The sequence below is a fragment of the Panthera tigris genome, chromosome B1, assembly GCF_018350195.1.
Source record: "Panthera tigris isolate Pti1 chromosome B1, P.tigris_Pti1_mat1.1, whole genome shotgun sequence".
NCBI classification, from domain to species: domain Eukaryota; kingdom Metazoa; phylum Chordata; class Mammalia; order Carnivora; family Felidae; genus Panthera; species Panthera tigris.
This window is the reverse complement of record NC_056663.1, coordinates 81,158,891-81,184,947: the sequence shown is the minus strand read 5'-3', so window position 1 is coordinate 81,184,947 and position 26,057 is coordinate 81,158,891. Positions and strand designations below refer to the sequence as shown.

The window sequence follows — 26,057 nt, the reverse complement described above, 5'->3', positions numbered from 1 at the left end:
GATTCTGTGGTTTCTTTGAGTGTCGGGAAGTTTTAGGGTATCTTTGTTTTATCCTTCTTGAGAGTCATGATCTGTTTTGCCAATACTGCCTTTGGTAGGAGTATGCAGTTGACTTGGGTACCCAAATGAAATCAGGTAGACTAAAAAAAAAACGGAGTAGTGAAAGTTACATTACAGATCCTCTGGCATGTTCACTTTTTAGCCCTTTATGATGTCTTAATTTAGTCAAGCACCTCAGAGGAGGCAAGAATTCTTACTAGGCCTTAAGTCCTATTTAAAGTTGGATGCAAGGATAGATGACACGTACCTTTCCATAGTACTTGTACAACACATCTCTGAGGTATTTTACATCTCCATGGCATTCTAATGAGGTATATAATGAAACATCTTAGGTATAAAAACTAGTGCACTACAAAAATCATACAGTTGGCTTATGATTTCTCTGAAGCCCCATTGTGGCTCTTCTTTGGGAGCTCAAGTCTTAACTTTTTCTGCTTATTCACAAGATCATCTGCTTAAGAAGAAAGCTTAGTGGTATAAGTCAGGAAATAATGCACACAGCTTGTTACTTGGAAATACTGGTTTCCTAAAAAAATGGTTCAAGCATTTTTATAGAAAGGTAATTTTTGTAAAGTTGTCTTTTTTTCCTAAATAACTTATCCAACTGTTAAACAGTTTCAAAGTGAAGTTAATCAATACCCTGTGCTTTTAGTTCCTTAATTCCTTTGATCTTTATGCCATGCTGTTTTACCATTAGAGTTAAGACAAAGTAATGAACCAGAGAATGAGAAGTGAAAAAAAAAGTTGCTTGCTTCATTGACAATAGACCATTTATCTTTATTTAGTTCCTTTTTTTTTTTTTTTAAGGTACTAGGATAGGAGTCTTTGTTTTTTTTCCCCACTTTTTGCAGCCTGTATTTTATATTTATTTTATTGTATAATTTAATTATTCCCTCAATATTTAATGGAGCCATTTATTTTGTCTACTTCATTGGATTCCATGCAAGTGCAAGAATTATAAGCCACACTAGTCTGAAGCTACAGAGGGATTTAATTTGGTCATGATCTGTCTCCTCCCTCCTCCATCCTTTTATAAAGGTACTTGTTTTGTACCACTTGGCAGCTACTCTCCCTCTTCCCTTTTTTAATTGTATTTTCAGATACAAATTAGAATAATTATTTTAAGACTTTGTGTGGGAATCTGGGATCTGAAAGGTATTGAATAGTAGATAATGTATTTTGTTTATATTCACACAGTTGGATAATTACATGCTTCTTTACTAGATGAGGCCAAGATAAAGAAAATGTCCATTGTGCAATTGGCTAATTAGGTTTCCTTTAAATAGAAAGCAAGTTACACAGCAGTTAAAGGTATTTTAATTTTTTTTGCTTTTTTCCTTTTAACATTAAGGAATAGTACATGGGTTGCAAAATTAAATAGCCAAGTCAAAAGGAGTATGAGAAGAGTATTTTTCTCGTTTGACTTCTGGCAGTGCTAATAGAAATCCTTCTCATGGGCAACACTCCATAAGGAAAAAATCTGAATTTAGAACACTGTTTTAAACAGGGTTTAAAAAAACGTATTTTTATTATTTGCAAAATCAGATCACAGTCTAAGTCCAACCTGGCTTTAAAAGCAGTTTGTATGTGGCTTGACCTCATAAAATTGATTTTTTTTTTTGTAATTTGCAAATATTTGCATATGGAGGCTTTTTTTTTAATTCAGAAGTTAAAGTTTTTCATGAAATGTTTGAAAAGTTTAGAAAAGTAGGAGAGACATATTACTAACCTTCCAAATCCAGCCACTGTTAATATTTTGATGTATTTACATAGTTGTTCATGCTACATAACCCATGTTATTTTGTGCTTAAGGTTTTTTCCAAGTTATTACATAGCTTTTATGAACATAATTTTTAAGGGCTTCGTAATATTCTATTGAGTGGATTGTACCATAGCTTACTTACCTGTTTTCTAGTTATTAGCTTTTCTCTTTTTCCTCTAAAAAAGATAATGCTTTGATGAAAATCTTTGTGCAAAAACATTTTACCTTTCTAGTTCAGAATATTTCCTTAGAGTAAGTTTCGAAAAGTGAAGTTGCTGGAACAAAAGATAGTATTTTTAAGGCTTTTAGAGGTTCTTTACTAAGTGAGTGAATGATTTTTTTTTTTTTTTTTTTTTTTTGTCAGTGTGAAATGTTTGTATTTGGAGAAGAGGGAAGGAAATCTCTGTTTGCTGACTCATGTTTTTATTTTGCACTTTAAACTGATAAGGCCACTTAGCTTTTGACATAAACTAAAGCAGGAAGTACAAAAACGGGCAGAAAAAAAAATGAGCTGTCTTGCCAAGGCCACAGTATCATGGACTCATTGGTAGGTGACTTGTTTGACTTGTATATTAAAAAAATACTTAACTCAAGTAGACAGATATTAGTCATCGGCTGGCATTTTGTTTCATCTACGCACATTTATACGTAAAGGTTTGTGATCTTGCCACTTTTAATTTTTGTGAAGTGGCATTGGGACAGTCCCTCCAGTTGGCTCCTGCAGTGTTTAGAGGTAGCGGTTTGTTTTTTGTTCTCTGTATGGAGAAGTCTTCCTGTATTAAGGCTATCACCTTGGCTGTCTCTGTGAAACACAGATTAGATCTGTAGGTCTAATCACAGCATTGCTGTGATAGAAAACCTTCCACTTGTCTACGGGATAAGATGTATCACAGGCCCTTCATAGTCTTGCCCCTGCCCTTCTTATCAGCCCTGTGTCATCGCCAGCCACCTTGAGCCCTGCATTTCTATTTTGTGTCTGTTAGAACTAGCAGTTTCTTTGTTTTATTTTTTTAATATAATTTATTGTCAAATTGGCTTCCATGTAACACCTAGTGCTCATCCCAACAAGTGCCCACCTCAGTGCCCATCACCCACTTTCCCCTCTCCCGCACCCCCCATCAACCCTCAGTTTGTTCTCTGTATTTAAGAGTCTCTTATGGTTTGCCTCCCTCCCTCTCTGTTTGTAACTTTTTTTTTCTCCCCTCAAACCAGCAGTTTAGACAAGTGGCTAAAATATTGAGGCTCTCTTAGAGAGCACAGATTCAGACCCTGGCTCTGGCCTACAGCTGTGTCTGTAAACTTTGGGCAACTTATTTCACTTTTCTGTATTTCACTTCCCTCACCTGTAAAAAGAGGGAAACGATAGTGTTTACTCAGAGGGTTTGTTGTAAAGGTTACACTAGTTAGTAGATCCAAACTGTCGGAACAGTGTCTGTCAGGTAGCGATAGCTCAAAATGTTAGCTCTGTTGTTTCATAAAATTCTACTCATCCTTTAAGACCTCTTTGGGAAAACTTCCTGAAATCCTTGGAATTAATTGTTTTCTTCTCTTATATATTATTGTTTGCACTCATTTTAGAGCTTTTCTCGTACAGTGTTCTAGTTAGTTCCTGGTGGGCAAATGCACAGTACATGGGTCTCCGCTTCTACTCCTGTGCTCATGTTCTACGTTGGTATATAGTCACAGTGTGATCCTTCTGGATGACTCCCTGGAGATGGCCTAACACTTCTCAACCCAATCCTTTAGCGTTAGCATGGACACCAACTTGCCGCAGAGAGCGTTGTTGACTTCCTGGCTCTTTTCTCAGCTTGTGAGCCCCTTTAGGATGCAGACATTTTTGCCCCTGTCCCTGTATATCTATAGCACAGTGCCAAACACTTAGCAGGCACTCAGTATAGCTTTGTTGAATGAGTGTCAGTTTGAATAGTTAAAACAAAGGTCTTAAATGGTGGTTCTTAATCTCACCCCGCAACATACTTGCCTTGTATAACCCATCACTGACAGTGTTTGAAATAGCCCCTGGTGATTTTGATATAAACTCACCCCATTCTATTTGAAAATCATTGGCTAAAATATAAAAAAGCGGTTATTGGAGTAGAAGAAAAGGCAATATAAAATAAGAAGAAATACATTCCCTTCGTAATTTGTTATGAGAAGACTAGAAAGAAGTTGTCCTTGTTCTTTTGCAAAGCTAATCTAAAAGTAAATGATTATTTCAGTAGGTACACTCTGACCAAGTGTGACTTTTGATAGCAGCATGGCTTTGTTTTCTCTTTCCTTTTCTGTTAAATGAAATTAATACCAACTTCAATAGAACTGGCAAATTTGGGTAAAACTCTTTACTTTGAAAAAGGAAATAACTGATTCTCTACAGCCCATTGAGTGATATTTTTATTTAGTAATATTTACTCATAGTTTATTGAGTAAAGTTGGAGTTCCACGCTTGGCCTTCTGATTTGTTCAGGGAGCTAAATTATTTATTAAACATTTATTGAGAATCTGCTGGGTGCCAGGTACAGTGCTGGCTCTGAGGATAGGAAGATAATAAGATTGAATTCCTCAGTCACTTTGCTGTAGTGAGGAACGCATGTAGACTACCACAAAGTAGCTCTAGATGTGCAGATTTGCTGTGACAGCAATTAGTAATCCGTATTCTTTTAACTTGCGAGGATCAGTAATGATTTCCCCTTTTATTCCTATTGTTACTAATTTGTGCCTTCACTTTTACTGACCAGTTTTGCTAGAGGTTTGTCCAATTTTATTAGTATTTCTGGGGAAGCAACTTTGATTTTGTAAGTTTTCTGTTAGGCTTTTTTTTTTTTTTTCCAATTTCTTATCATTTCTACTTTCTTTGAGTTTAATTTACTGTTCCTTTCCTTTTTCTTGTGGTGGATACATAGACCATTAGTTTTCATCTTTTTTTTTCTAATATATGCATTTCAGACTATAAATTTTCCTTTAAGCATGGCTTGAGCCACATCCTGCAAGTTTTGATGTGTCATATTTTTATAATCATTAAGTTAAATATGTTTTTCAGTTTTCACTGTAGTTTCTTCTTTGACCCATGAGTTATTTAAGTGTAATTATTTTAGAGAACGATATTTTTGTTACTGATTTCTTATACTGTGCTCAAAGGCATATTGTTTGGTTTTGATATGTATAGAGATTTGCTTTATAGCTCTTTATATGGTCAATTTGGGTAAGTATTCTATGTATATTTGAAAGTATATTCTACAGTCATTGGGTACAGTGATCTATGTACATGAATTGGATCAAGTTTTTTTACAAATGTTGTTAATCTTCAATGTCTGTTGATTCTTGTTGACTTGTTATATCAGTTATCGTTTTAATCTTCCACTAAGATTATGGGTTTGTCTGTTTGTCATTTTAATTCTGTCAGCTTATGCTTAATGTATTTTGACACTTTTTACATGAAAATTTGAGGTTATGCTATATTCATGGTAGATCAACTCTTTTTTATTTCTTTTTTAATGTTTATTCATTTTTGGGAGACAGACAGTGGAGGTGGGGGTGGGACAGAGAGAAAGGGAGACACAGAATCAGAAGCAGGCTCCAGGCTCTGAGCTGTCAGCACGGAGCCTGACGTGGGGCTTGAACTCACAAACCGTGATATCATGACCTGAGCTGAAGTCGGAGGCTTAACCACCTGAGCCACCCAGGCACCCCTAGATCAACTCTTTTAATGTTATGAAATATCCCTTTTTTAAATATCTGGTGATACTTCTTATTTTTGAAGTCTGTTCTTTCTTATTGGATAGTTACAGCAGCTTTTTTGGTTAAAATATGCATAGTATATCTTTTTCCATCCTTTTTCTTTCAACCTTTCTCTGTCCTTTATATTTAATGTGTGCCTCTTGTAAGTACATAGTAGAGTTAGGTATGATCCCCATCCATCCCTACCCATCTTTTACTTGCATATTTAGTCTGTTGATATTTAAATAATTAATGATACTTTTGGAATTAGATCTAAACCTATTGTTTTCTGTTTGTCCCATGTATTTGCTCTGTTTTTTTCTCTTAAATTCTTTGCAGTAATATTTTTTTTAAAAATCCGTATTTTTTAACTTCTCTGGATGAATCATTTTTAAAAAGAATTCTATATTGTATAAGTTCTCTATTACCTTTTTATAGTTTTTTAAATTATCCTATCATTAGTTTTTTAAATTATTATTATGACAAGACTTATCAATAATAATTCAGTGCTTTATCACAACCTGGGTAATACAGGGACCACAGAACACTAATTTCATTTACTCCTTTCTGTTTCTTTTTGTTTTTTCCATGCATTTTAATTCTATTTTTTAAATACCACAAGAGATTCCTATTATTGTTTTTGTAAAGTTAGTACTCATTTAGACTTACCTTTATTTATCCTTCTGGAGCTCTTCATTCTTTCCTCCATTCCTTGCTTCTTTCTGGGATCTTTTTCCTTCTGTTTCACAAATTCCTGTCAGAAGTCAGTTCTCTCAGATTTTGTATGTTGTAAAACACATTTATTTTACAATCACTATTGCATGATTTTTCCACTAAGTATAGAATTCTAAGTTACTAGTTGTTTGTTTACATTTGCACGTTAATGATTGCCTTCTTGTTTCCATTGTTTCTGTTGGAATGTCAGCTGTCAGCCTTATTGTACTTATTGTAGAAAAATAAGGTGTCTTTTTAAAGTTTTTTGTTACAGGTTTTCAGCAATTTTACTGTGATATGATCCATCAAAACTTGTGGGTTTCTTTATATTTATCCTTGTTGGGATTTGTAGGGCTTCATGGATCTGTGTCTAGATGTCTGTTGTCAGTTTTGGAAAATCCTTGGCCAGTATCTACAAACATTGCCTCTGCAACAGTTTTCTCTCCTCTATTCCCACCAATTAAGATGATTTAAAAAAAAAAAGAAAGATGAATTCAGGCCATGTTTCAGTATAAAAACTGGTCCATTTCATTTTTTGCCCTTACACTAGAGCATGCCCCTTTGGGGTCTCCCCCTATGAGGCCACTGAAATCTCTGCTTCATTCTTGAGCCCCCTTCAGCTCGGCTACCAGGCCGCTTGCTACTTACAGTGCAGGCATTGGTAAGGGCCCTGAGAAGAGGAGCAGAAAAGAATGTTCTGCTCACTTCATTGCTTTTCTGTTCTAAGCATCTTGGCCCTCTAGTCCTGAGGACCTTGGCTGCTCTTTGATGTATTTAAAATTAAAGTGGGGCGTTTTTGTTTGTTTATATTTTATTACCTTTTAGAGTGATTCTTGGGAGGAGGTTGGTGTGATACATGCTCTACTATATCTTAGCTGGAATTTGTGCAAAGTTTCCCTCTTTAAGCTTTCTCACCTTTTCTGTTTTTGTCTGGTGAGGAGTAACTGGAAGGCTTGATTGAGACAGCTGGACTAAAGAGTTTGGTACAGTATGTGTTCATGTGCTCCATTCCTTTCCTATCAATAAAAACCAAATTTCCTACTTTACTTGTCCTATGGCCCATAGACACAGGCTTGTTTACTGAATAAATACCCTAAAATCTTATAATGTTTACATAGTAGAAATAGAACTAATTTCTCTTTCAGCATAAAGATACTTGAAGAATAAACCAAAAACAGATGTTAAGACCACTGTATGTTTTTCTGTCACTTTCAGTTTTTGTTGCTTGAGGTCTGTTTTGAAATACATTTTTAGAGCTTCTCAATGAATCTGAGTGTAAAGCATTACAATATTGTTGATAACTTGGACTTTTTTGCACGAAGGTGTCTACTGCTTCTATCTCAGAACAGTAACTTACTACTTTTTAAACTGTGTCTCTGTAAAATGGCAACGACCGTATTACCTCACTGTGAAGACTGTTTAAAAAAACTAAGTGTTAGTCTGCTTGGGCCGCCGCAACAGAATACCTCAGACTGGGTGGCTTAAACAGTAGAAATTTATTCTCACAGTTCTGGAGGCTGGGAATACCAAGATCAAGGGTCCGGTCAGTTTGATTTCTGGTGAGAGCTCTGCCACAGGCTTGTAGACTGCTGTCTTCTCTCTGAGTCTTCACATAGCCTCTCCTCAGTGTGTGTGCAAAGCGGGGGAGCCCTTCCTCTTGTAGAGCCACCAGTCTTACCAGATCATGGCCCATCTCTTATGACCTCATTTAACCTTAGTTACTTCCTTAGAGGCTCCATCTCCAAATACAGTTGCAGTGGGGGTTATGGCTTCAACATGAATTTTAGGGAGGACATGATTCAGTCCATAACATATTGTAATACATAAAAGTACTTAAAATAGTACCTGGCCCATAGTAATTGTGCAGTGAATTGTGGTTTTGTAGTAGCGAGTATTTTAAATATTTTTTTCCCCTTTTTTCTTTTCTAGGTGCTGACTTTGGAGTACTTTTTAAAGCACTAGGCATGGTAATTTCTACTTTTTGGGACCTCAAAACCAAGAAGCTACAGGGAATCCTATGTCAATAAAGTGAAATCTCTTCCATTGTGCTTTTGCATTTGGAGACTCCTGTATTTCCCCGTACACAAGGAGTGTAGAACTAGTGTGGTCATTATGAACGTGACAAGTTTATTTTCCTTCACAAGTCCAGCTGTGAAGAGACTTCTTGGGTGGAAACAGGGTGATGAAGAAGAAAAATGGGCAGAGAAAGCTGTTGATGCTTTGGTGAAAAAACTGAAGAAAAAGAAAGGTGCCATGGAGGAACTGGAAAAGGCCTTGAGCTGCCCAGGGCAGCCAAGTAACTGTGTCACCATCCCCCGCTCTCTGGACGGCAGGCTGCAAGTTTCCCACCGGAAGGGACTGCCTCATGTCATTTACTGCCGAGTGTGGCGTTGGCCCGATCTTCAGAGCCACCATGAACTAAAACCACTGGAATGCTGTGAGTTCCCTTTTGGTTCCAAGCAGAAGGAAGTGTGCATCAATCCCTACCACTATAAGCGAGTAGAAAGTCCTGGTAAGTGAGTCCTTTTATATTGATGTATTTAGCAGATTCGTGTTGTTTAAAATACGAAAATAATCCCTTTCCATGTTTTTAGTTGTGATTTTTATTACTTTTTTTTACAAAAGTTTATGTATTTATTTTGAGAGGGAGAGAGCACATGTGGGAGGGCCAGAGAGAGAGAATCCCAAGCAGGCTCCGTGCTGCCAGCGCAGAGCCCGATACAGGGCTTGAATGAACCATGAGATCATGACCCGAGCTGAAACCAAGAGTGGGATGCTTAACTGACTGAGCCCCCCAGGTGCCCCTAGTTGTGATTTTTAAATATTAGGGGAAAATGTGCCAGCCCTTGAAGATTTTGTACTTTCTAACGACTTAGTCCTCTCTAGTTAATTTTGTGTCTTAGGAGCGAGGCAAAATTGTCATAGCAATACTGAAAACTCTAATTATGAATGAATGAATGGTTTTCTTTCTAAATTTATTTTTTATGTTTATCATTGGTCCTCTGAATTTCTCTAGATAAACTTAGCTGTGATTTTATTACAGAGGAATAAAATTCAGAAAGAGAAGAAACATGGGGTTGCCACCTGTGTACTTGAGGGAAATACATCTTTAGTGCAATTGCTAATGACTTGTACCACTTTATTTTTAAAGGTAGCATCTTTTGGGGGACCTGGGTGGCTCAGTTGGTTGGGTGTCCGACTTCAGCTCAGGTCATGATCTCGCAGTTCGTGGGTTTGAGCCCCGCATTGGGCTCTGTGCTGACGGCTCAGAGCCTGGAGCCTGCTTCGGATTCTGTGTCTCCCTGTCTCTCTGACCCTCCCCTGTTCATGCTCTGTCTCTCTCTGTCTCAAAAATAAATAAACGTTAAAAAAAAATTTTTTAAAAAGATAGCATCTTTTATCATCTCTGGTGGAATTTTGCTCCCTGTGGAGGATATGAGGGAATTCTATCTGCTGTGGAATCATTAGATGCTATTACTTTAGAAGATATTCCTAGTTTTTACGTGTATGACCTTTTTTGAGGGTATAATATGCGTTAAAATTTGTATGGTTTTGCCCTCAAATTAGAATCCCCATTCTAGACAGTTTGCATCAATTGGAAAGTAATTAGGCAGTCTTAAGCACTTAAATATCTCATTGTCAGATTGGAACCCATTTTGTTGATGGATTAGCTATTAATGATTTGTGGTTACCAAGGGTTCCTGAATGAAGCTGTGCATTAGAATCACATGGCTCCCCTCCCAGACATTCTGATTCTGGCACAGCCTTGTAATCCATGTTTTTAACAAATATTTCAGATGGTGTCGAGTAGCTATTGGACTGGTGTTGGAAACTACTATGCTAGATCATGTAGTAACATTCTCAAATAAAAGGCATTCTGTTTTTGTGGGTTTTTTAAAAAAAGTTTTTGGTTTTTCATGGAATATTTAAGACCTACAAAAAGAGTTTAAAGACTAGGGAATAGTATAATAATAAACACCTCTGTATCCACTTAGCCTAAGAAATAAAAGATTACAAATAAAACCCAAACTCTAGGTTTGGCCTCTCTGATTCAGTTTTTTTCCCTTCAGTAACTATTCTGAATTTTTTGCTTAAAATTTGATGTCATCATTCCCATGTGTATTTTTATACTGTTATTATGTATGTCTGAATCCATGACAACACATAATATTATTTTATATGTTTAGAAGAGTTACCGATATTGGAACATCCTTCCACAACTTGTTATGTTCATTCAACATTATATTTTTGTGGTTTCTGTATTATATTCTTTTGGATTACCTTGTCAAGTTCTGTGAAAAATCCTCTGGAAATTTTTTTGGAATTTCATTGGTTTCATTTGCAAAGGATTGACTTAATTTTGCATTTTCTACATTTATTTAGGTCTTTTTCTTTAAGTTTCCTCCATATAATTCTTGTAGATCTTTCTTTAGATTTATGTCTAGATAACTAGTTGGTTTTTATTGTATCCATTTAAAAGTGACATTTTGTTAGACTTGATCTTTGCTAAGACTGCATTTGCTTTTTTCCACCAACTTTGCTGAATTCTTATTCTAAATTTTTTTTTTTTAACATTTATTTATTATTGAGAGACAGAGACAGATGGTTAGCATGGGAAGGGCAGAGAGAGAGGGAGACACAGAATCTGAAGCAGGCTCCAGGCTCTGAGCTGTCAGCACAGAGCCCAACGTGGGGCTCGAACCCACAAACCGAAAGATCGTGACCTGAGACGAAGTCAGATGCTTAACCAACTGAGCCACCCAGGCGCCCCTGCTGAATTCTTATTCTAATGCAGACATTCTTTACTAACTATTATATGTGCTGTGAGGTAAATTAAAAAGCAGAAAGTCAACACAGAGATACATGGGCTGTTAGCCAGAAATTGAGATGGAGTTAAGAGTTTTGGAGAAGAAATAAACAGTGTATACAAGTAATATGTACAAACAAGATTATTTAGGTGTGTGATTTTTTTTGATTCACCATAGTAACTTTAAGGAGGTATACAGGGAAGATTCTAATCCTACTTCATTAATGATGAAACTGAAGTCCCTATAAATTTAAGTAACCTGTGTGTCAGACAATTAAGTTTCACTATGTCTTCTCCATCCACACTCCTGCCACTCTTCTCCACCCTTTCAGCAATTCCTCTTGTGCCTCCTGACCCATCACTCGCTTCAGGCCAATATCTGCACTACACAGAGAGTTCTTTAAGATGCATGTTATGATCCTGTTATCTTCCTGTTTCCCATTGCTAGTACACAGAGCTCTGCACGTTCTGGTCTTGCCTGCCTGCTGTTCCAGCTTCTTTGCCCGTTCTTCCATATTTTGTGTGTTTGAGTCATATGGGAACACTCTGTTCTTTTCCTCTGTCTGTTACTCGTTTCTCCTCCCTCTTTGTCTAGCTCACTCTTATTTATCCTTCAGTTCTAAGCTTAATGGGTTTCAGCTTTGCTGAGAAGTCTCTCTTGATTCCTCTTTTGCTACCCTCCTGATAGGGTAGTCTCTGTTTCCTGTAGCAATCTGAATTTCTTCATAATGTTCCTCATACTTACACTTGTCTTTTTGTTAGTCTTCCTGGCAAGATAGTAAATAAATAAAACTGTGAGGGTAGGGCCCATATGTATTATTAGCATTTCTACTTTAAGCAGCTAGCACAGTTCAATAAATTTTTTTGGTTGTAATATCTTTGTATGGTCATTTGTCCATTTTTTGGAAATGAGTTTTCAGCTTGCCTATGTCCTCTGAACATCATCTTCCCTTGTTCGTTTATTTCACTACTAACAATGAAATAACACTATTACTAACACCTCTGACATGACGAAAAGTTTTTCTTTAGGTTAAAAATTAATACTGAGATGATTTTGTTGCTCTTAGTAACTTACTTATAGAAGGTTTGTTGGGACAGGGGTGGGATGGGTGGAAAACCAGCTAAAATAAGACATTTGAGACTACAGGTGACATTTTGTCGTCCCCCCCCCCCAAACTGTTAGCCAAAAATCTTGTGAGGCATGCATAGAATAGTTCTAGAAAACTTTGAGGCTGAGGCCAAGATCTGTTGAATTTGAACACATCAGGATTTAGCTTATATTTTTCATATTATAAAGTGACTAATGTGGGAATAAGAACAAATGGCCTTTTTCCAGAGACCACTATGAAGCAGCCCCTGCACCTTGTGGGGGGAGGAGCAGAGAGAGAGAGAGAGAGAGAGAGAGAGAGAGAGAGGGAGACAGAGGATCTGAAGCGGGCTTTGTGATGACAGCAGTGAGCCCAATGTGGGGCTTGAACTCAAGATAAGTAAGATCATGACCTGAGCTGAAGTAGAACGCTCAACTGAGCCACCCAGGCACCTCAAGGGGTCTGGAATTCTAAGCTACAGATACACAGCTCTACACGGAATTACTTTGAACTATGTAACAACTTAGCTCAGATAAATTATTTCAAAGAGCAATTTAGCAGTTTAAGCATTAGTTAGGTCTCCCAGACTTGGTATTTTCTGCAGAGATTCCTGTTGAGATCTCTGGAGAAAAATTCAACAAAAACTGGGTGTCTCTAGTTTAAAGGAGTGGTTTTCAAAGTATGTGTTCCCCAGACCAGCAGCATCAGCATCACTCGGGACCTTTTTTAGAAATGCAAAGTTTTTGGGGTGCCTGGGTGGCTCAGTCGGTTGAGCGTCCGACTTCAGCTCAGGTCACGATCTTGCGGTCCGTGAGTTCGAGCCCCACGTCAGGCTCTGGGCTGATGGCCCAGACCCTGGAGCCTGCTTCCGATTCTGTGTCTCCCTCTCTCTCTGCCCCTCCCCCGTTCATGCTCTGTCTCTCTCTGTCTCAAAAACAAATGTTAAAAAAAAAAAAAAAATTAAAAAAAGAAATGCAAAGTTTTAGACCCTTGCACAGACCTACTGAACTGAACTCTGGGGATGGGGCCAGGAATCCGTGTTTTGACAAGCTCTGTGGGTGATTCTGATGCAGGCTACAGTTTGAGAACCACTGGTTTAAGGTACCTAGACAAGTCAAGTCCAGTTGACTAGATGAAGTTGTGTTTTATCGAAAAGAGATGCTAATGGGTTTGTCTTTGAAGTTGTTCGTTCATCATTTTGAACTTTGCATGTTTTGTTACAGATATAAAATTGACCCGATCTTCCAGGACTTCCCTTCTCTCTGATATTCATTAAGATCAGCACTCTGATAAAATGTCATAAGGTGTATTTAAGGAGGTGGAGGAGTCGAGGAGAAAGGAATGCTTTGTTTTTGGCCCAATGCAGGTTTTAGAATTGTCCTTTTAATGTTCCTTTGACCAAAAATACTTTCTTTAATTTTTTTGAATATTTCTTTATTTTTGAAAGAGAGAGACACAGAGCAGGGGAGGGGCAGAGACAGAGGGAGACACAGCCTGACGCAGGGCTCGAACCCGCGAACCATGAGATCATGACCCAAGCCGAAGTTGGGCACTTAACTGACTGAGCCACCCAGGCGCCCCCAAAAATACTTTCATGGATTTAAGGAATTGTGTTTTTTCTTTAACCTATGTCATTTATTTTGTTATAAATAAAGAAGTCTAAAAATTACAGTGGGGGGAAACCAGAAGTTACACAAGCACTGTGCAGACTTGTATTCATCATAGTTAACAATGGTAAAGAGTGTGAAATGGGAAAGAACCTTTCTGTTGGTGAAAGGTACTACCTTGACCATCACTGAAAAATTTATCTTTGGGAAAGTAAAAAAATATTAAGGATTTCTTTTTCTACAGTGTGTGAACAGTTACAGGAAAGAAAGTTCATGCAGTTTCTGACCGTGACCCTCTTGATGATGTAACAGGTGACTGTTTATTTGGACTTTTAGTAGCCTTTAGAATTAAGGCTAGTTATTAGTGGTTGGGTTAAATATAGGTTTTCCTTTTCTTTACCCAACTAAATGCTGACGGTCGTAAAGTAAGTCATCTAACTGTGGTATTAAGAAGACCATTCAATTGCTATCTGTGGATATTAACATGCCTTTATGGAGACTTCCTGTCATTAGCCTTATTTGTTTTTTATGTTTTTCACATTGTTCTTGAAAACTGTTTTCTGTACTTTAAACTTAATCAACTTGAAAGGCCATATTAAACCTGAATTTGAAATTCTGAGATTTCTATTTCAGTCTTTAACACACTGGAGTTAACCTTCTGGTGCTTCCATTTTTGGTAAAATGGCTCCCAGCTGTTAAAATATACCTAAAAGCCTCTTCACCTGTTGGCTGTATGAGAGTTTTGACTCTTTATCTGCCTCAGTCACCATGTAATTCGTGGCTTGGTAAATTTTATCTCAGAAAGTCTTAAAATTCTAGGAATGGAGAATGAATTTAGTGTTTGCCAGGGACTGAGAAGGGGGTGGGCAGGAGGGAAGTGGGTGTCACTATAAAAGGGTGAAAACATGAGGGATCCTTGGGTTGATGGAAACTTTATGCATCTTAATGGTATTGATGTCTATATTGAAATTGTTTTATTATTCTATAGTTTTGCAAGATGTTACCATTGGATGAAACTGGATAAAGGTTAGGATTTCTCTGAATTATTTCTTACAACTGCATGTGAATGAGTCTACAGTTACTTCAATGTAACTGGGTTACAGTCGGTTAAGCTGAGTCGGTTAAGCGTCTGACTTCGGCTCAGGTCATTATCTCATGGTTCCTGAGTTTGAGCCCCGCTTCGGGCCCTGTGCTGACAGCGCAGAGCCTGGAGCTTGCCTCACATTTTGTGTCTCCCTCTCTGCCCATTCCCCGGTCGCTCGCGCTCTCTCTCTCTCTCTCTCTCTCTCTCTCTCTCTCTCTCTCAAAAATAAGTAAACATTTAAAAAAATTAAATAAAATAAAAAATAGTGAACTGTGAAAAAGCCCCTAATTCACCTCAGTACTCAATCACACTACTGGTTTTCCTCAAGAAAACCATTGTACTTTGGTAAATGCAGCAAAGATGTTTATGTGTACTTGTTATTTTACACACAGATTATTAAAAAGACATATACTTAAGGATTGAGATTTAATAAAATTAATATTTTAAAAAACCAAAATGAAAAAATTTTTTTAATTGTGTCTCTTCATACTGCAAATGTGGTTTTACTTGAGCCAATGATGACAAAAACTTACATACAAGTAAAAATTTTTCCTTTTTAGGGTTGTGTTAGTATATTCATTTGGAAGATTGGAGTGGAGGAGAAGTATTGACTTTTCCTTCAAGTTTATCTGAATGGTGATACATAGGAGTCTGATAACTGAAGTTGTAAGCCAGATATCAAGATATAATCATCGATCCTGAAGATTTTGGATTAACAAAATTAAGTCTAAAAATTAAAATAAAGCATTATGACGTGTGTATTAAGGTTCTCCAGAGTAATGGAACCACTAGGATATATATAGATATATGCATATAAGAAGTGATTTATTATAGGAATTGATTTACACAAGTATAGAGGCCATAAAGTCCCGTGATCTGCTGTCTATAAGCTGAAGAGCCAGGAAGTGGGTGGTAGAAGTCTCAATCCTAGTCCAAAGGTCTGAGAACCGGAAGCATTGATTGTTTGAGGGCAGAAGATGGGTGTCCCAGATTACGCTAAAACACACACACACACACACACACACTTGCCTTTCCCCTGCCTTTTTGCTCTATTCAGGCACTAAACAGATTGGAGGATGTCCCCCTTGCATTAGTGAGAGCAACCATCTTTACCCAGTCTACTGATTGAAATGCTAATCTCCTCTGGGGACACACTCACATACACAGCCAGAAAAATGTTTTACAGCTATCTGGGCATCCTGTAGCCCAGGCACGCTGACACCTAAAATTAACCATCTTCCCCTATAATTATCTGCATCTAAATTCTTCATTTAAACATTTATGGCACATATACAACTCCTCACGAACCGTGTTTGCCCAAGAAAGGCTGGTATGTGATGATAGCACAGGTTGCTAAATCAAATAGTATAAGTCGGGCAGGGGGATGCAGTTAACTCTTAAAAGGCTGAGAGTGGTCACAAAAAAGCTCATTCATCTCTAACACATCTTGACATTGTGTTCCAGACTGTGTGGTAGTGCAGATATATATGCAGATATATATGTATATTTCATTGTACCCAGGATTTAAATCAGCTTATAAGAAGACATACACTAAAGTAGAAAGTATTAGACCAGTGAAAACAAAATAAAATGGAAGGTCAAGACTAAGAGGAAAATAAGCACATATGCATTCCATAAGAGTTGCTATGATTGATATACAGCTATATATAGCTTCTACATGTTTGTGTCTTAGTCTGGGTGGTTCTGTAATACTTTTGGTGTAGGAGACAGATGTATATAATGCTTAGGTGAAAGAAGAATGCTTTGAAAGCTGTAAGAGGAACATATCAAAGCATTTGTACCTGTGAAGGGGGGTGGTGGGGAAGAGACTTTGAGGCCCTTAGCAGAGGCTGTGTGCAGGAAGGATAACCTTGGGGCAAGGAGAATGTCCCTGGCCTTTGCAGTTGCTCTTTCAGAGTCTACTCAGGGTTCCATTCTTTTGTCCATGTGGAGGTTCTCTTTTGAAAATTCTGCTTCTGTACAAGCTCAGTACACAACCAAGGGGGCATGGAGTTTAGATGATGAATTTTTCTCCAAGATATTATCATTGGCCTTTGACTTGTGTTTGATAATTTTATCATTGGCATCTACCATCTTACTAGAAACAGATGAAGTAGTATAATTATGCATAGGATTTTATACCCAAATCTTTTAGCAGATTCCATATTCTTAAAGGCAAAATGTGAAGTTTAATCTAATTCTTTTTTTTTCCTGAGCAACTGTTTTTAGTGCATTATTTGGGGGCATTGGTATTGTGCTATTTATTAATTGATGAACATAAGAAAGAGCAGTTACAATAGGTTACTTTTACAAAAATTGTAAAACTACATAAATTGAGGTCGATAACTGGACAATTATGTGATTTGTTTCTAGATGGGATTTTCTGTTGACAAATACACTTCAATTGGAAATAATTACGACTATACAGATTATACAAAGTATCTTCCTCATCCTTTTGCTTTCCTGACCATTATCTTCCACTTCATCCTTTTTCTGTCTCTGCAACATTAGGTGGGCAAGAGAAGGTATTTTCACATCTTTCTGATTCATTCAGATTCTGGCACTCTCCCATCCGCCATTGCTAGTTTATAGGGCCAAAGGAACACTCGCCCACTAGCAGTTGTTAAAAACAAAACACAGGGGCACCTGGGTGGCTCGGTCGGTTAAGCATCCGACTTCGGCTCAGGTCATGATCTCACGGTCCGTGGGTTCAAGCCCCGCGTCGGGCTCTGTGCTGACAGCTTAGAGCCTGGAGCCTGTTTCAGATTCTGTGTCTCCCTCTCTCTGTGACCCTCCCCCATTCACGCTCTGTCTCTCTCTGTCTCAAAAATAAATAAACGTTAAAAAAAAAAAATTAAAAAAAAAACAAAAAGCATGGCTGATGAAGAAAAAACAGTTTTGAAAGCCATAAAAAGTTTGTCATAATAAGTGAAAGATGTAGTTATACAGTAATTGCAATTGTGTGAAAATAATATTTTAAATTAAAAGGAAAACCTTGGCTTCCAAGGAAGGCTAGCTAGCTTTGGGTGAAATAAAATGAGACCTGTGAGTTGTGCTTTTTGGCTTCTTATCCCCACATGTGGAACATCTTCAAAGGGTGATTTTTTTTTTTTTTTTGTAGGATTGCGAATGTTTTATGTGGTTGGGTACAGGAGTGACAGGTGATTTGCCCCATGTTGGAGTGCCCTGTGCTCTTGCTCTTGATGGATACTCGCAAACATGAGAGAAACAGAAGGGAAGGTTGGCTTATTTAATGCCTAGGCTGATTATCTCAGTGTTAACTTCTAGCCTCCTTGGTATTAGATATCCAGAGGCTCAAAGAAGACTGGAGATTTCTTTCCCCAAAATGTATGTCTCATCACTTTGTCTTTTTCTACTTCAAAATGGAAATATTCTCCTGAAAAACTCAACATCATGCCTAATAATCTTGAATTAGCCAAATGATTAGACCTCTGTCCTAGTAGTTAGAAAAGTGAGTTTCTTTGGGGAAGAGATTGGGAAGGAAAGAGAAGATGTTTATTTTAAAGAGCAGAGCTGGGGTACTTTGGGCAACCATAGTCTTGAGCACAGTGTGAAAAATCTAAGAGGGTCTAGAGGCGCCTGGGTGGTTCAGTCAGTTAAGCGTCTGACTTTGGCTCAGGTCGTGATCTCGCTGTTTGTGGGTTAGAGCCCTGCATCAGGCTCTGTGCTGATGGCTCAGAGCCTGGAGCCTGCTTCAGATTCTGTGTCTCCCTCTCTCTCTGCCCCTCCCCTGCTCATGCTTTGTCTCTCTCTCACTCAAAAATAAATAAACGTTTTAAAAAAAAAAAAATCTCAGAGGGTCTGAAGAATAGGAAAGCAAAAAAACACAGAAAATGAAAAACCAACACCCAATGTTGTTAATTTGCCAGCTTGGCAGGAGATTAGTGTAGTTCTTAGATACGGTGTTAGGACTGGTTTGAAAGGCTGCAGACTTCTGTTTCCCCTGAGTTTAGTCTGGTCTGGGCTTCCACTGTGTCAATAGTGATTCTTCCCCATGTGTGGGAGGTGGGCAGATAAACATTTCACTTGCTGCTCACCCTTTCCACATTCCTAATTATCAGTGCCCTCAACAGGATTTCTCCATTCCTGTGACCTTAGCACCGAAGCCTGCCTGTAATACTCTAATGTGAGTCTGCTCTTCATAAAACTGTTGTAAGTGACGTGGGTTGTATAACTAGAAGTAACTGTAACTTCCATGATAAAAGATCTAGAGTCTGGAAACACAGGCCATGTTTAACTAAAAAGATTTAGGGCAACAAAGGACTGTTTGTCAGATTTTCCTCCAAGTTCTTTGTATTGCTTTGGTTTTTAATTTTTACTTATTTATTATGAGAGAGAGAGAGAGGGGGAGAAAGAGACAGAGGGAGAGAGAGAATCCCAAGCAGGCTCTGTGCTCAGCATAGAGCCTGCCGTGGGGCTTGAACTCACTAGTCATGAGATCATGACCTGATCTGAAATCAAGAGTTGGAGCTTAACTGACTGAGCCACCCAGGTGTCCATTTCCCCCAGTTCTTTATATCATCAATTTTATGCCCTGGAATCTTAGGAGACCTTACAATGGAAGAAGGTCAGGTTTACGTTCTGCCTCACCACCTCAGTTCTAACATCCCTCTCAAAGAGATGTGTTCATAGTTCTTAACCCTTCCACACGAAGGAGGCATTTCTTATCCAAGTAGTGGTCTGGTTTATAGAGTCACACATCACTTTTCCCTGACCACCTCCTGCCTGCTTGTCTGTCTGGGATCTTCACTTACAGTAAGGCAAAAGGAGAGCCTGTGATTGTTGTAAATGGTTTGGGGGCAGCTTTTAGTAAAGTAAAAGTAAACCTATGTAAGACAACAGAGTGGGGTTGCCTTGTATGTTTTTTCCGTTATGTTTCCCTATCATTTCGCTGACAGTTATGTCTAGCTAGCCCTGTAACAGATTCAGCAGTATTTTTTTCTGTGACACTTTCTTGGAGTGTCTAAGAAATTTATCCAGGGTATGGTGGTGTGCCAGACAGATATTTAAGTATGATGGTCAAGTTAGGGAACAGTTTTGGGTAAATGCTTTTGAAACAGTATCACCTGCAACTTTTAAATTGGAAAAGGAAGTGCTAATTTTAAAATGAGCTATGTAAAGCAAAAAAAACCCAACAACCTGATGATGGGAGCATGTCATGACACAGGGGTCAGTCTGAAGGGGCTGCCCCCTGGCTCAATCAGAGATAAATTGATCAACAAAATAATTATGGACTGAAAATAATTATAAACCATTTAGGGATAAAAACAGGAATCCATGCTGATGATAAATAAATCGAGGGGAAAGGGAGGGGCTCTTATTCATGGTAGAATGCCAATTGCTGACTGGTAAATGTGGAGTGGAGTTCCTTAGGATATTCAGGACAGATAAGACCATTTAAAGCAGATATTTATTTCTCTTTAGTTATAAAGTTAAAATATGGTCAGGAGGAGTCTTGGGTCACAAGGCCTGGACTAGAATTTTGACACTTGATATCTTTGACCTTGGGCCAGTTAGTTGTCCTCTTTGAATTGGTGTTTGCTCACCTGTGAGATAGGGTGTGATTGTATCTACTTTCCAGGGTTGTGGCAAGGATTGAATTAAATAATGAATGTGAAAAGGCTGTATGCATTCTTGAAACATAACATTGGCTGAAGTAAGGAACATAATTTCCGTGTACATTTTGAGAATAAAAATGAAATTTGTAATGTAAGTACATTTTCATTAAACACATCTTTGGAAAATTAATGCTTGTAGTTACAGTAATAATAATAGTAACAGTGAAAATTAAATTAGTAACTTTTTATGTTTGCTCTGTGCCAGACTCCGTGCTGGCACATCACATGTATTCTCATTTAATACTGACCACAGCTGTAAGCTGTGGAGGTGCCAGCTGGGCTACCGAGATGCCTTTTAAGTAAGTTGTCACACAACTTGTAACAGGCCATCTGGGGATTCACACTGAAGTCTAACTCCAAGATCCATGGTCGAACCACTACACTACACTGCACTGCTTTCCAAAAGAAGTAGCTTTTTCCCCTTTAATCAATATAACGAAGGTGAGGGGTATCTAATGTTTTTAATAGTAGAGTATGTAATCTCAGCTCTTTACCAGCTGCATGAAGTTGGGGTCCATAATGGTAAAGTGAGAGTCTACCCCTGTGTTTCAGGTGTGTATAGAGGCTTTATTTATGTTTATCTCCCATTGGTCAGTAATCATCATTAGATAACAAGTATCTGTTTCATGGAGTATATTTAATGGAATCAAATTTGAACTCATAATGAGAACTAATTACATTCAGCTGCAATTACAAATTAAGCCACACAGCCTGGTGTGACCCCTAGGGATGGTCATTTACATGTCAATAGTGTCTAATCGATGACCCACCAGCTGCTTGTGTAATTGTAACTGCCCTTCACTGAATGCCTTCCATAGCCCAGGAACTTGCTTGTGCCACACAGAGAGACGCTATGGCACAGTGGTTAGGAGCCTAGGTTCTGGAGCCAGATGCCTAGGTCTGTATCCTGTCTCCACTGGTGGCTGGTTATATTCTTGTAGGCAAGTTAATCTCTGTACCTGTGTATCCATCTGTATAAAGTGGAGGTAATGACTATGTAGGTCAGAGTTAGGAGGATCAAATGAGTTTTCTTACATCACTTGGCCTAGATAATAAGCACCATATAAATGTTAAATAAAGAGAAAATCTGTGAGAAGTACTACTATTCCCATTTTCTTGTAAGAAGTGAAGTTCTGATAATTGGATAGTAAATAGCTGAGCAGGGGTTCCAGTTTCAGAAGTCTAAAACTAAAACCCACCTCTAATTGTTGTTCTCCTCCGATTACACCTTATGAAGGATTTTTTTTCTCCTGTTATTTTTAGTTTACATTCTGAAGTTTTTCTTCCTCTAACAAGCTCTGAAGCTCTAATAACATAGCGCCTTCCTTCTGTGGTAGTTAAACATTCAGCAGCGGAATGGTACCTGGGGTAAGGGTGGGAAGAGAGGAGACAGGGAGAGAGCCAGCGTTTGAGAGCCTGCCCTGTGCTGCAGCACCAGAGCCCCACAGAGCTGTTGGGGGGCTTGTTTCATTATCCCTACAGACACTGGTGAGAACTTACACTGTCTACTTCAACACCCAGCACTCTTGGCAGTCTTGATCCAAAGCCAACACTTGTTCTGTCATACCATGCCACCTGGCCAAAACTTTGGACACTTCATAAATTTTCCTGTCAGCTTAGTGTAATGCCCTGCTGGTCTCTTCTATATCATTGTCATTTTAATCTGTATAGCTGAGAATTAGAACTGATACTATATAGAGTTTTTAGGGGTAAGAGGAATAATCTCTAGAAATTTGATATAAAACGAGAAAACTGAAGTTCAAGTTTCACAGCTACTTAGAGACATAGGGAGTCTGCACCCAAACTCCAGACTTTCTGACTTTATGTATGTGGGATGAGGCACAAGAATCTGCCTTTTTAAATAAGTGTCTTGCTAATTCAAGATGCAGGTAGTCTGAGGACTTGGAGAAAGGTCAGTCTGTATTAATCAACTCATAATAAACAGTCCAAGAATAGTAATTCATAAACACATTAATTATTAAGAATCTATTACATGCTGTGCACTGAATAATACAGAAGGAAAAGAAAACTTAGTTCTATCCTCTAGGGTTTTAGGGTCTGAGTGAGGTGAAGTCAAATTAGCAATACAGTGTTACAGATGCTTATGATGGAAGTCTGTGTAGGCAGCAGTGGGGCACAAAGAAAAGAGGAATTCATTTTTATTGGGGGTGAGTAGAAAAACCAAGAAGGGCCCCATAAAGGAGAGGACACTGAGAACTGAAACTTGGAAATATGGTCAAGTGAGCCAAGGTGCAGAGGTATGGGGGTGCCTGGGTGGCTCAGTCGGTTAAGCATCCACTCTTGTTTTTGGCTCAGGTCATCTCACAGCTCCATGATCTCATGCCTCCACTCTGGCAGCACCTGTTTGGGACTCTCTCTTCCTCTCTCTGCCCCTCCTCTACTTGTGCACACGCACGCCCTCTCAAAATAAATAAACTTAAAAAAACAAAAGGTACAGAAGTATGCAACTAGCAGATGGAAACGGCAAGAAGCATGAGGCAGCTAGGCGAAGAGAGTGTGGGAGGACACCTACCCCCAAAGACAGGTTGGAACGGGAATCTGGACTAGGTCATGGGGTTACTGGAGATATATTCTGGGTGCATAATCTCACAGATAAGATGTCTTTCAAGGAAAGCAGCTGTAGTGTACAAAAGGAATCACTGGCCTGGAATTATCTGGGAAATTTCATTCTCAGAAGTTGAGTTAGATTTAGGCTACTTTTAAGTAACTTTAATCTTACGCAGGTTCTCCACGCTCACTGTGGAGCCTGACACAGGGCTCCATCTCACAATCCCTGGATCATGACCTGAGCTGAAATCAAGAGTCAGATGCTCAACCACCTGAGCCTGTTTTTTTGTTTTGTTTTGTTTTAAGCTTCAGGATACTGTTATTGAATGCAATTCATTTCTCTGCTTATATTCAAATTGTGTTCACCTACTTGTTTTCTGTTAATGTATTTGTACTTTAGGGTAATTGATATATTCCTGGAAAATAAATACTGTCAAGTTACTACTTTTAGGTAAAAGTATAGTAACTTTAGAAAAAAATGTTCTCCCAAAAAACTAAACAGAAGAACGGAAACAACTTCCAGGATCTCTTTCCAGTTTTATGGGACTGAGCAATGCAGTCTGGTAGTGATGAGTAGGCCTTGATTCAAAGCCTGGCCCTCCATTTAGCAGCTGGTGTGACCTTGTATGTATTACTGAACTAGGCTGAGCCTGCTCCCTCATCAGTTGTGAAGACTCGGTGAGCTCTCATGAAGTCCACATGCGCAGGGACAGTGGCTGTCCTGTTGACTTCTGCACCCACAGTACCGTGTGCAGGGCCTTGCTTGTATGCTTGCTTGTATTGGGTATATATGTAGTGCTAGGTGAACATTAATATTATTTCAGACCCTCCTTCCTGTTGCCTGTCTACCACTGAGCAAAGATAAAATGTCAGTACTCAGGGATTTGGAGCTATATTTTTATTAAAGTTCAACCTCGATTAAAGATTCTCAGAATCTTTTCTTCAGTGTAGAGTTTCCCTGACGCATCCTGAAGTAAGGAATTCTATTTCATAAATGTATACACTATTAACTTTTAAGTGGTCTTACCCTCTCTGCCACTGTCTACTTGAAATGTTTCTGTTTAGAAGGTCACTGAACACACACTGTATCTAGGGACATCTGTCTAGTATAGATATTATAGCGGGGACAGCTGCTTCAACAGCCTGGCTGTCCCTCGTTTTCACAGGAGAGCCGCAGCCACTGAACTTGCTCTTGGGCCATTCTTCCATTAGCTCTGGGCCACCTTCCTGCCCTTAGGTGACCTCACTGAGGCATCCTGAGACCCAACTGAGATGGGGTCTGGCACTGAATTTTATACATGTGAAGCTCCAGATATATAAAAAGCAGCATTATCTTCAGTCAGAAGACTTGCAGAATTTAGGGCCAGAAGATCCCTTGGAATTCAAATCCCTTGCGCTTTTGAATGAGGAAATTGAGACTCTGAAAAGTTTAAGTGATTTGCTCAAAGTCACAAAAGTAGTTATTATCATAGCCAGGGCTGAACTCGGATGTCTTGACTGTTACCTGAATGCCTTTTCCAAGTCCTCAGAACTAAAAAAACATTTATATACCACTGGGTAGCATCTAGCTTATTAGCCGTTATGTGTATGTGAACAGATGTAGGCAAGGGCCTGGCAGCTTTGTTATCAGAACTCATGTGTTTTTAAAAAAAACTCACCACCAGCATTTAGTGGGTCACAACTTTGGTAGTGATTTGTCAGCCTTAGTCTCATTACTAGGCTACCACTGATTTGATGATAGAATTTCAAACAGTACTTCAAAATCTTGAAAAAGCTTACAAATCTAGAGGGTGTGCATGAATGCTTAGCAGAGCTCAGCTCCTCTTTTCCAATTTTAGTGTTTCTTTCTCATTCCTTTTCCTTGTGTCTTGGCAACGCAGAAAAGCTGAGTCCAGTAGCAGAATCACAATTGTCTCCCGAAACGAAAATATCTCCTGAAACTTTCTTAGTTTGGTTTCCCTGTTGACTGAGAAAGGGATTTTATGGTTTTAGCTGAAGGAGAGATCTAAAAATTTGAAGAGTGGAGGTACATCTCCAAGAAAAGGCAGCAATTTGACTTTTCTCCGCCTTGATTAGTCAGGAAAAGAAGGGAAGAGAGCTTCCTTCTTTTAAAGATCTACAGCAATTAGAGATTTTCAAGTGGGTGGAAGGAGGCATTGTGAAATTGCCTAGGCATCTCCCCCCACCCCTACTCCCCACCCCGAATGCACCTGAGGAGGTGGTGTGGAGCCAGGCAGGGTTTTTACAAGGGTTATAGGAATGACACAACACAGTCTGATTTTTAAATTATTCAAATCAAAAATTAGTGTGTGTAAGGAAGGGTGTTTTACCATTGGGCTCCTCTTTCCAAGGAGATTCTTGAAATTCAAATTAGCCAAAGGAACAGCTCTTGAAGGGAAGCCGCAAACGTGAGTCATTGTTTGAAGATGCCAAGTAGGAGTAACCTTTTTGGTACACCGAAGAGAACTTTGGTTCCCCAGAAGAGTCAGAGCTCGCATATTTGTTTCCCATAAAATAGAAGTAGCCTGAAACATGGAAAGAAATATTAAAAGGAAGACCCTCCTCATTGTCTCCCTTCCTGTTCCTGACCGGAGTCAGGCCTAGAGTTTGCAAATCCTAGTTCTTTCAGCTAGTTGATCAACCTTCACCTAAGAAATAGAAATTGTACATAGAAGGGGCCTTTACACATGGATAATTCACCTGCATGTTCATTCTTTCCTTTTTCTCCCAATAGAAAACAGAGATCACGTAGCACCTGGGCGGCTCAGTCGGTTGAGCGTTGGACTTCAGCTCAGGTCATGATCTCATAGTTCGTGGGTTCCAGCCCTACACACTGGGCTCCCTTCTGTCAGCGAGGAGTCTGCTTAGCATTCTCTGTCCCCCTCTCTCTCTGCCCCTCCCTGCTCATTCCCTCTTTCTCTCTCTCTCCCTCCCCCCTCACAAAAATAAACACTAAAAAAAAAGAAGAAAACTGATATCTTAATCATTCCTTACCTGAAATATTACTGACTGAA

The 26,057-nt window shown here is 38.7% G+C and overlaps 1 protein-coding gene across 1 annotated transcript in view; it reads left to right on the top strand.

Moving 5' to 3' along the window:
• Nucleotides 1-8,179: 8,179 nt before the first annotated feature.
• SMAD1 (SMAD family member 1) overlaps nucleotides 8,180-26,057 on the top strand; it is a 47,549-nt gene continuing 29,671 nt past the window's right edge. Inside the window, 1 exon segment of the mRNA XM_042983833.1 lies at nucleotides 8,180-8,762. Coding sequence (XP_042839767.1) covers nucleotides 8,363-8,762 — 400 coding nt within the window. The 5' untranslated portion in view covers nucleotides 8,180-8,362.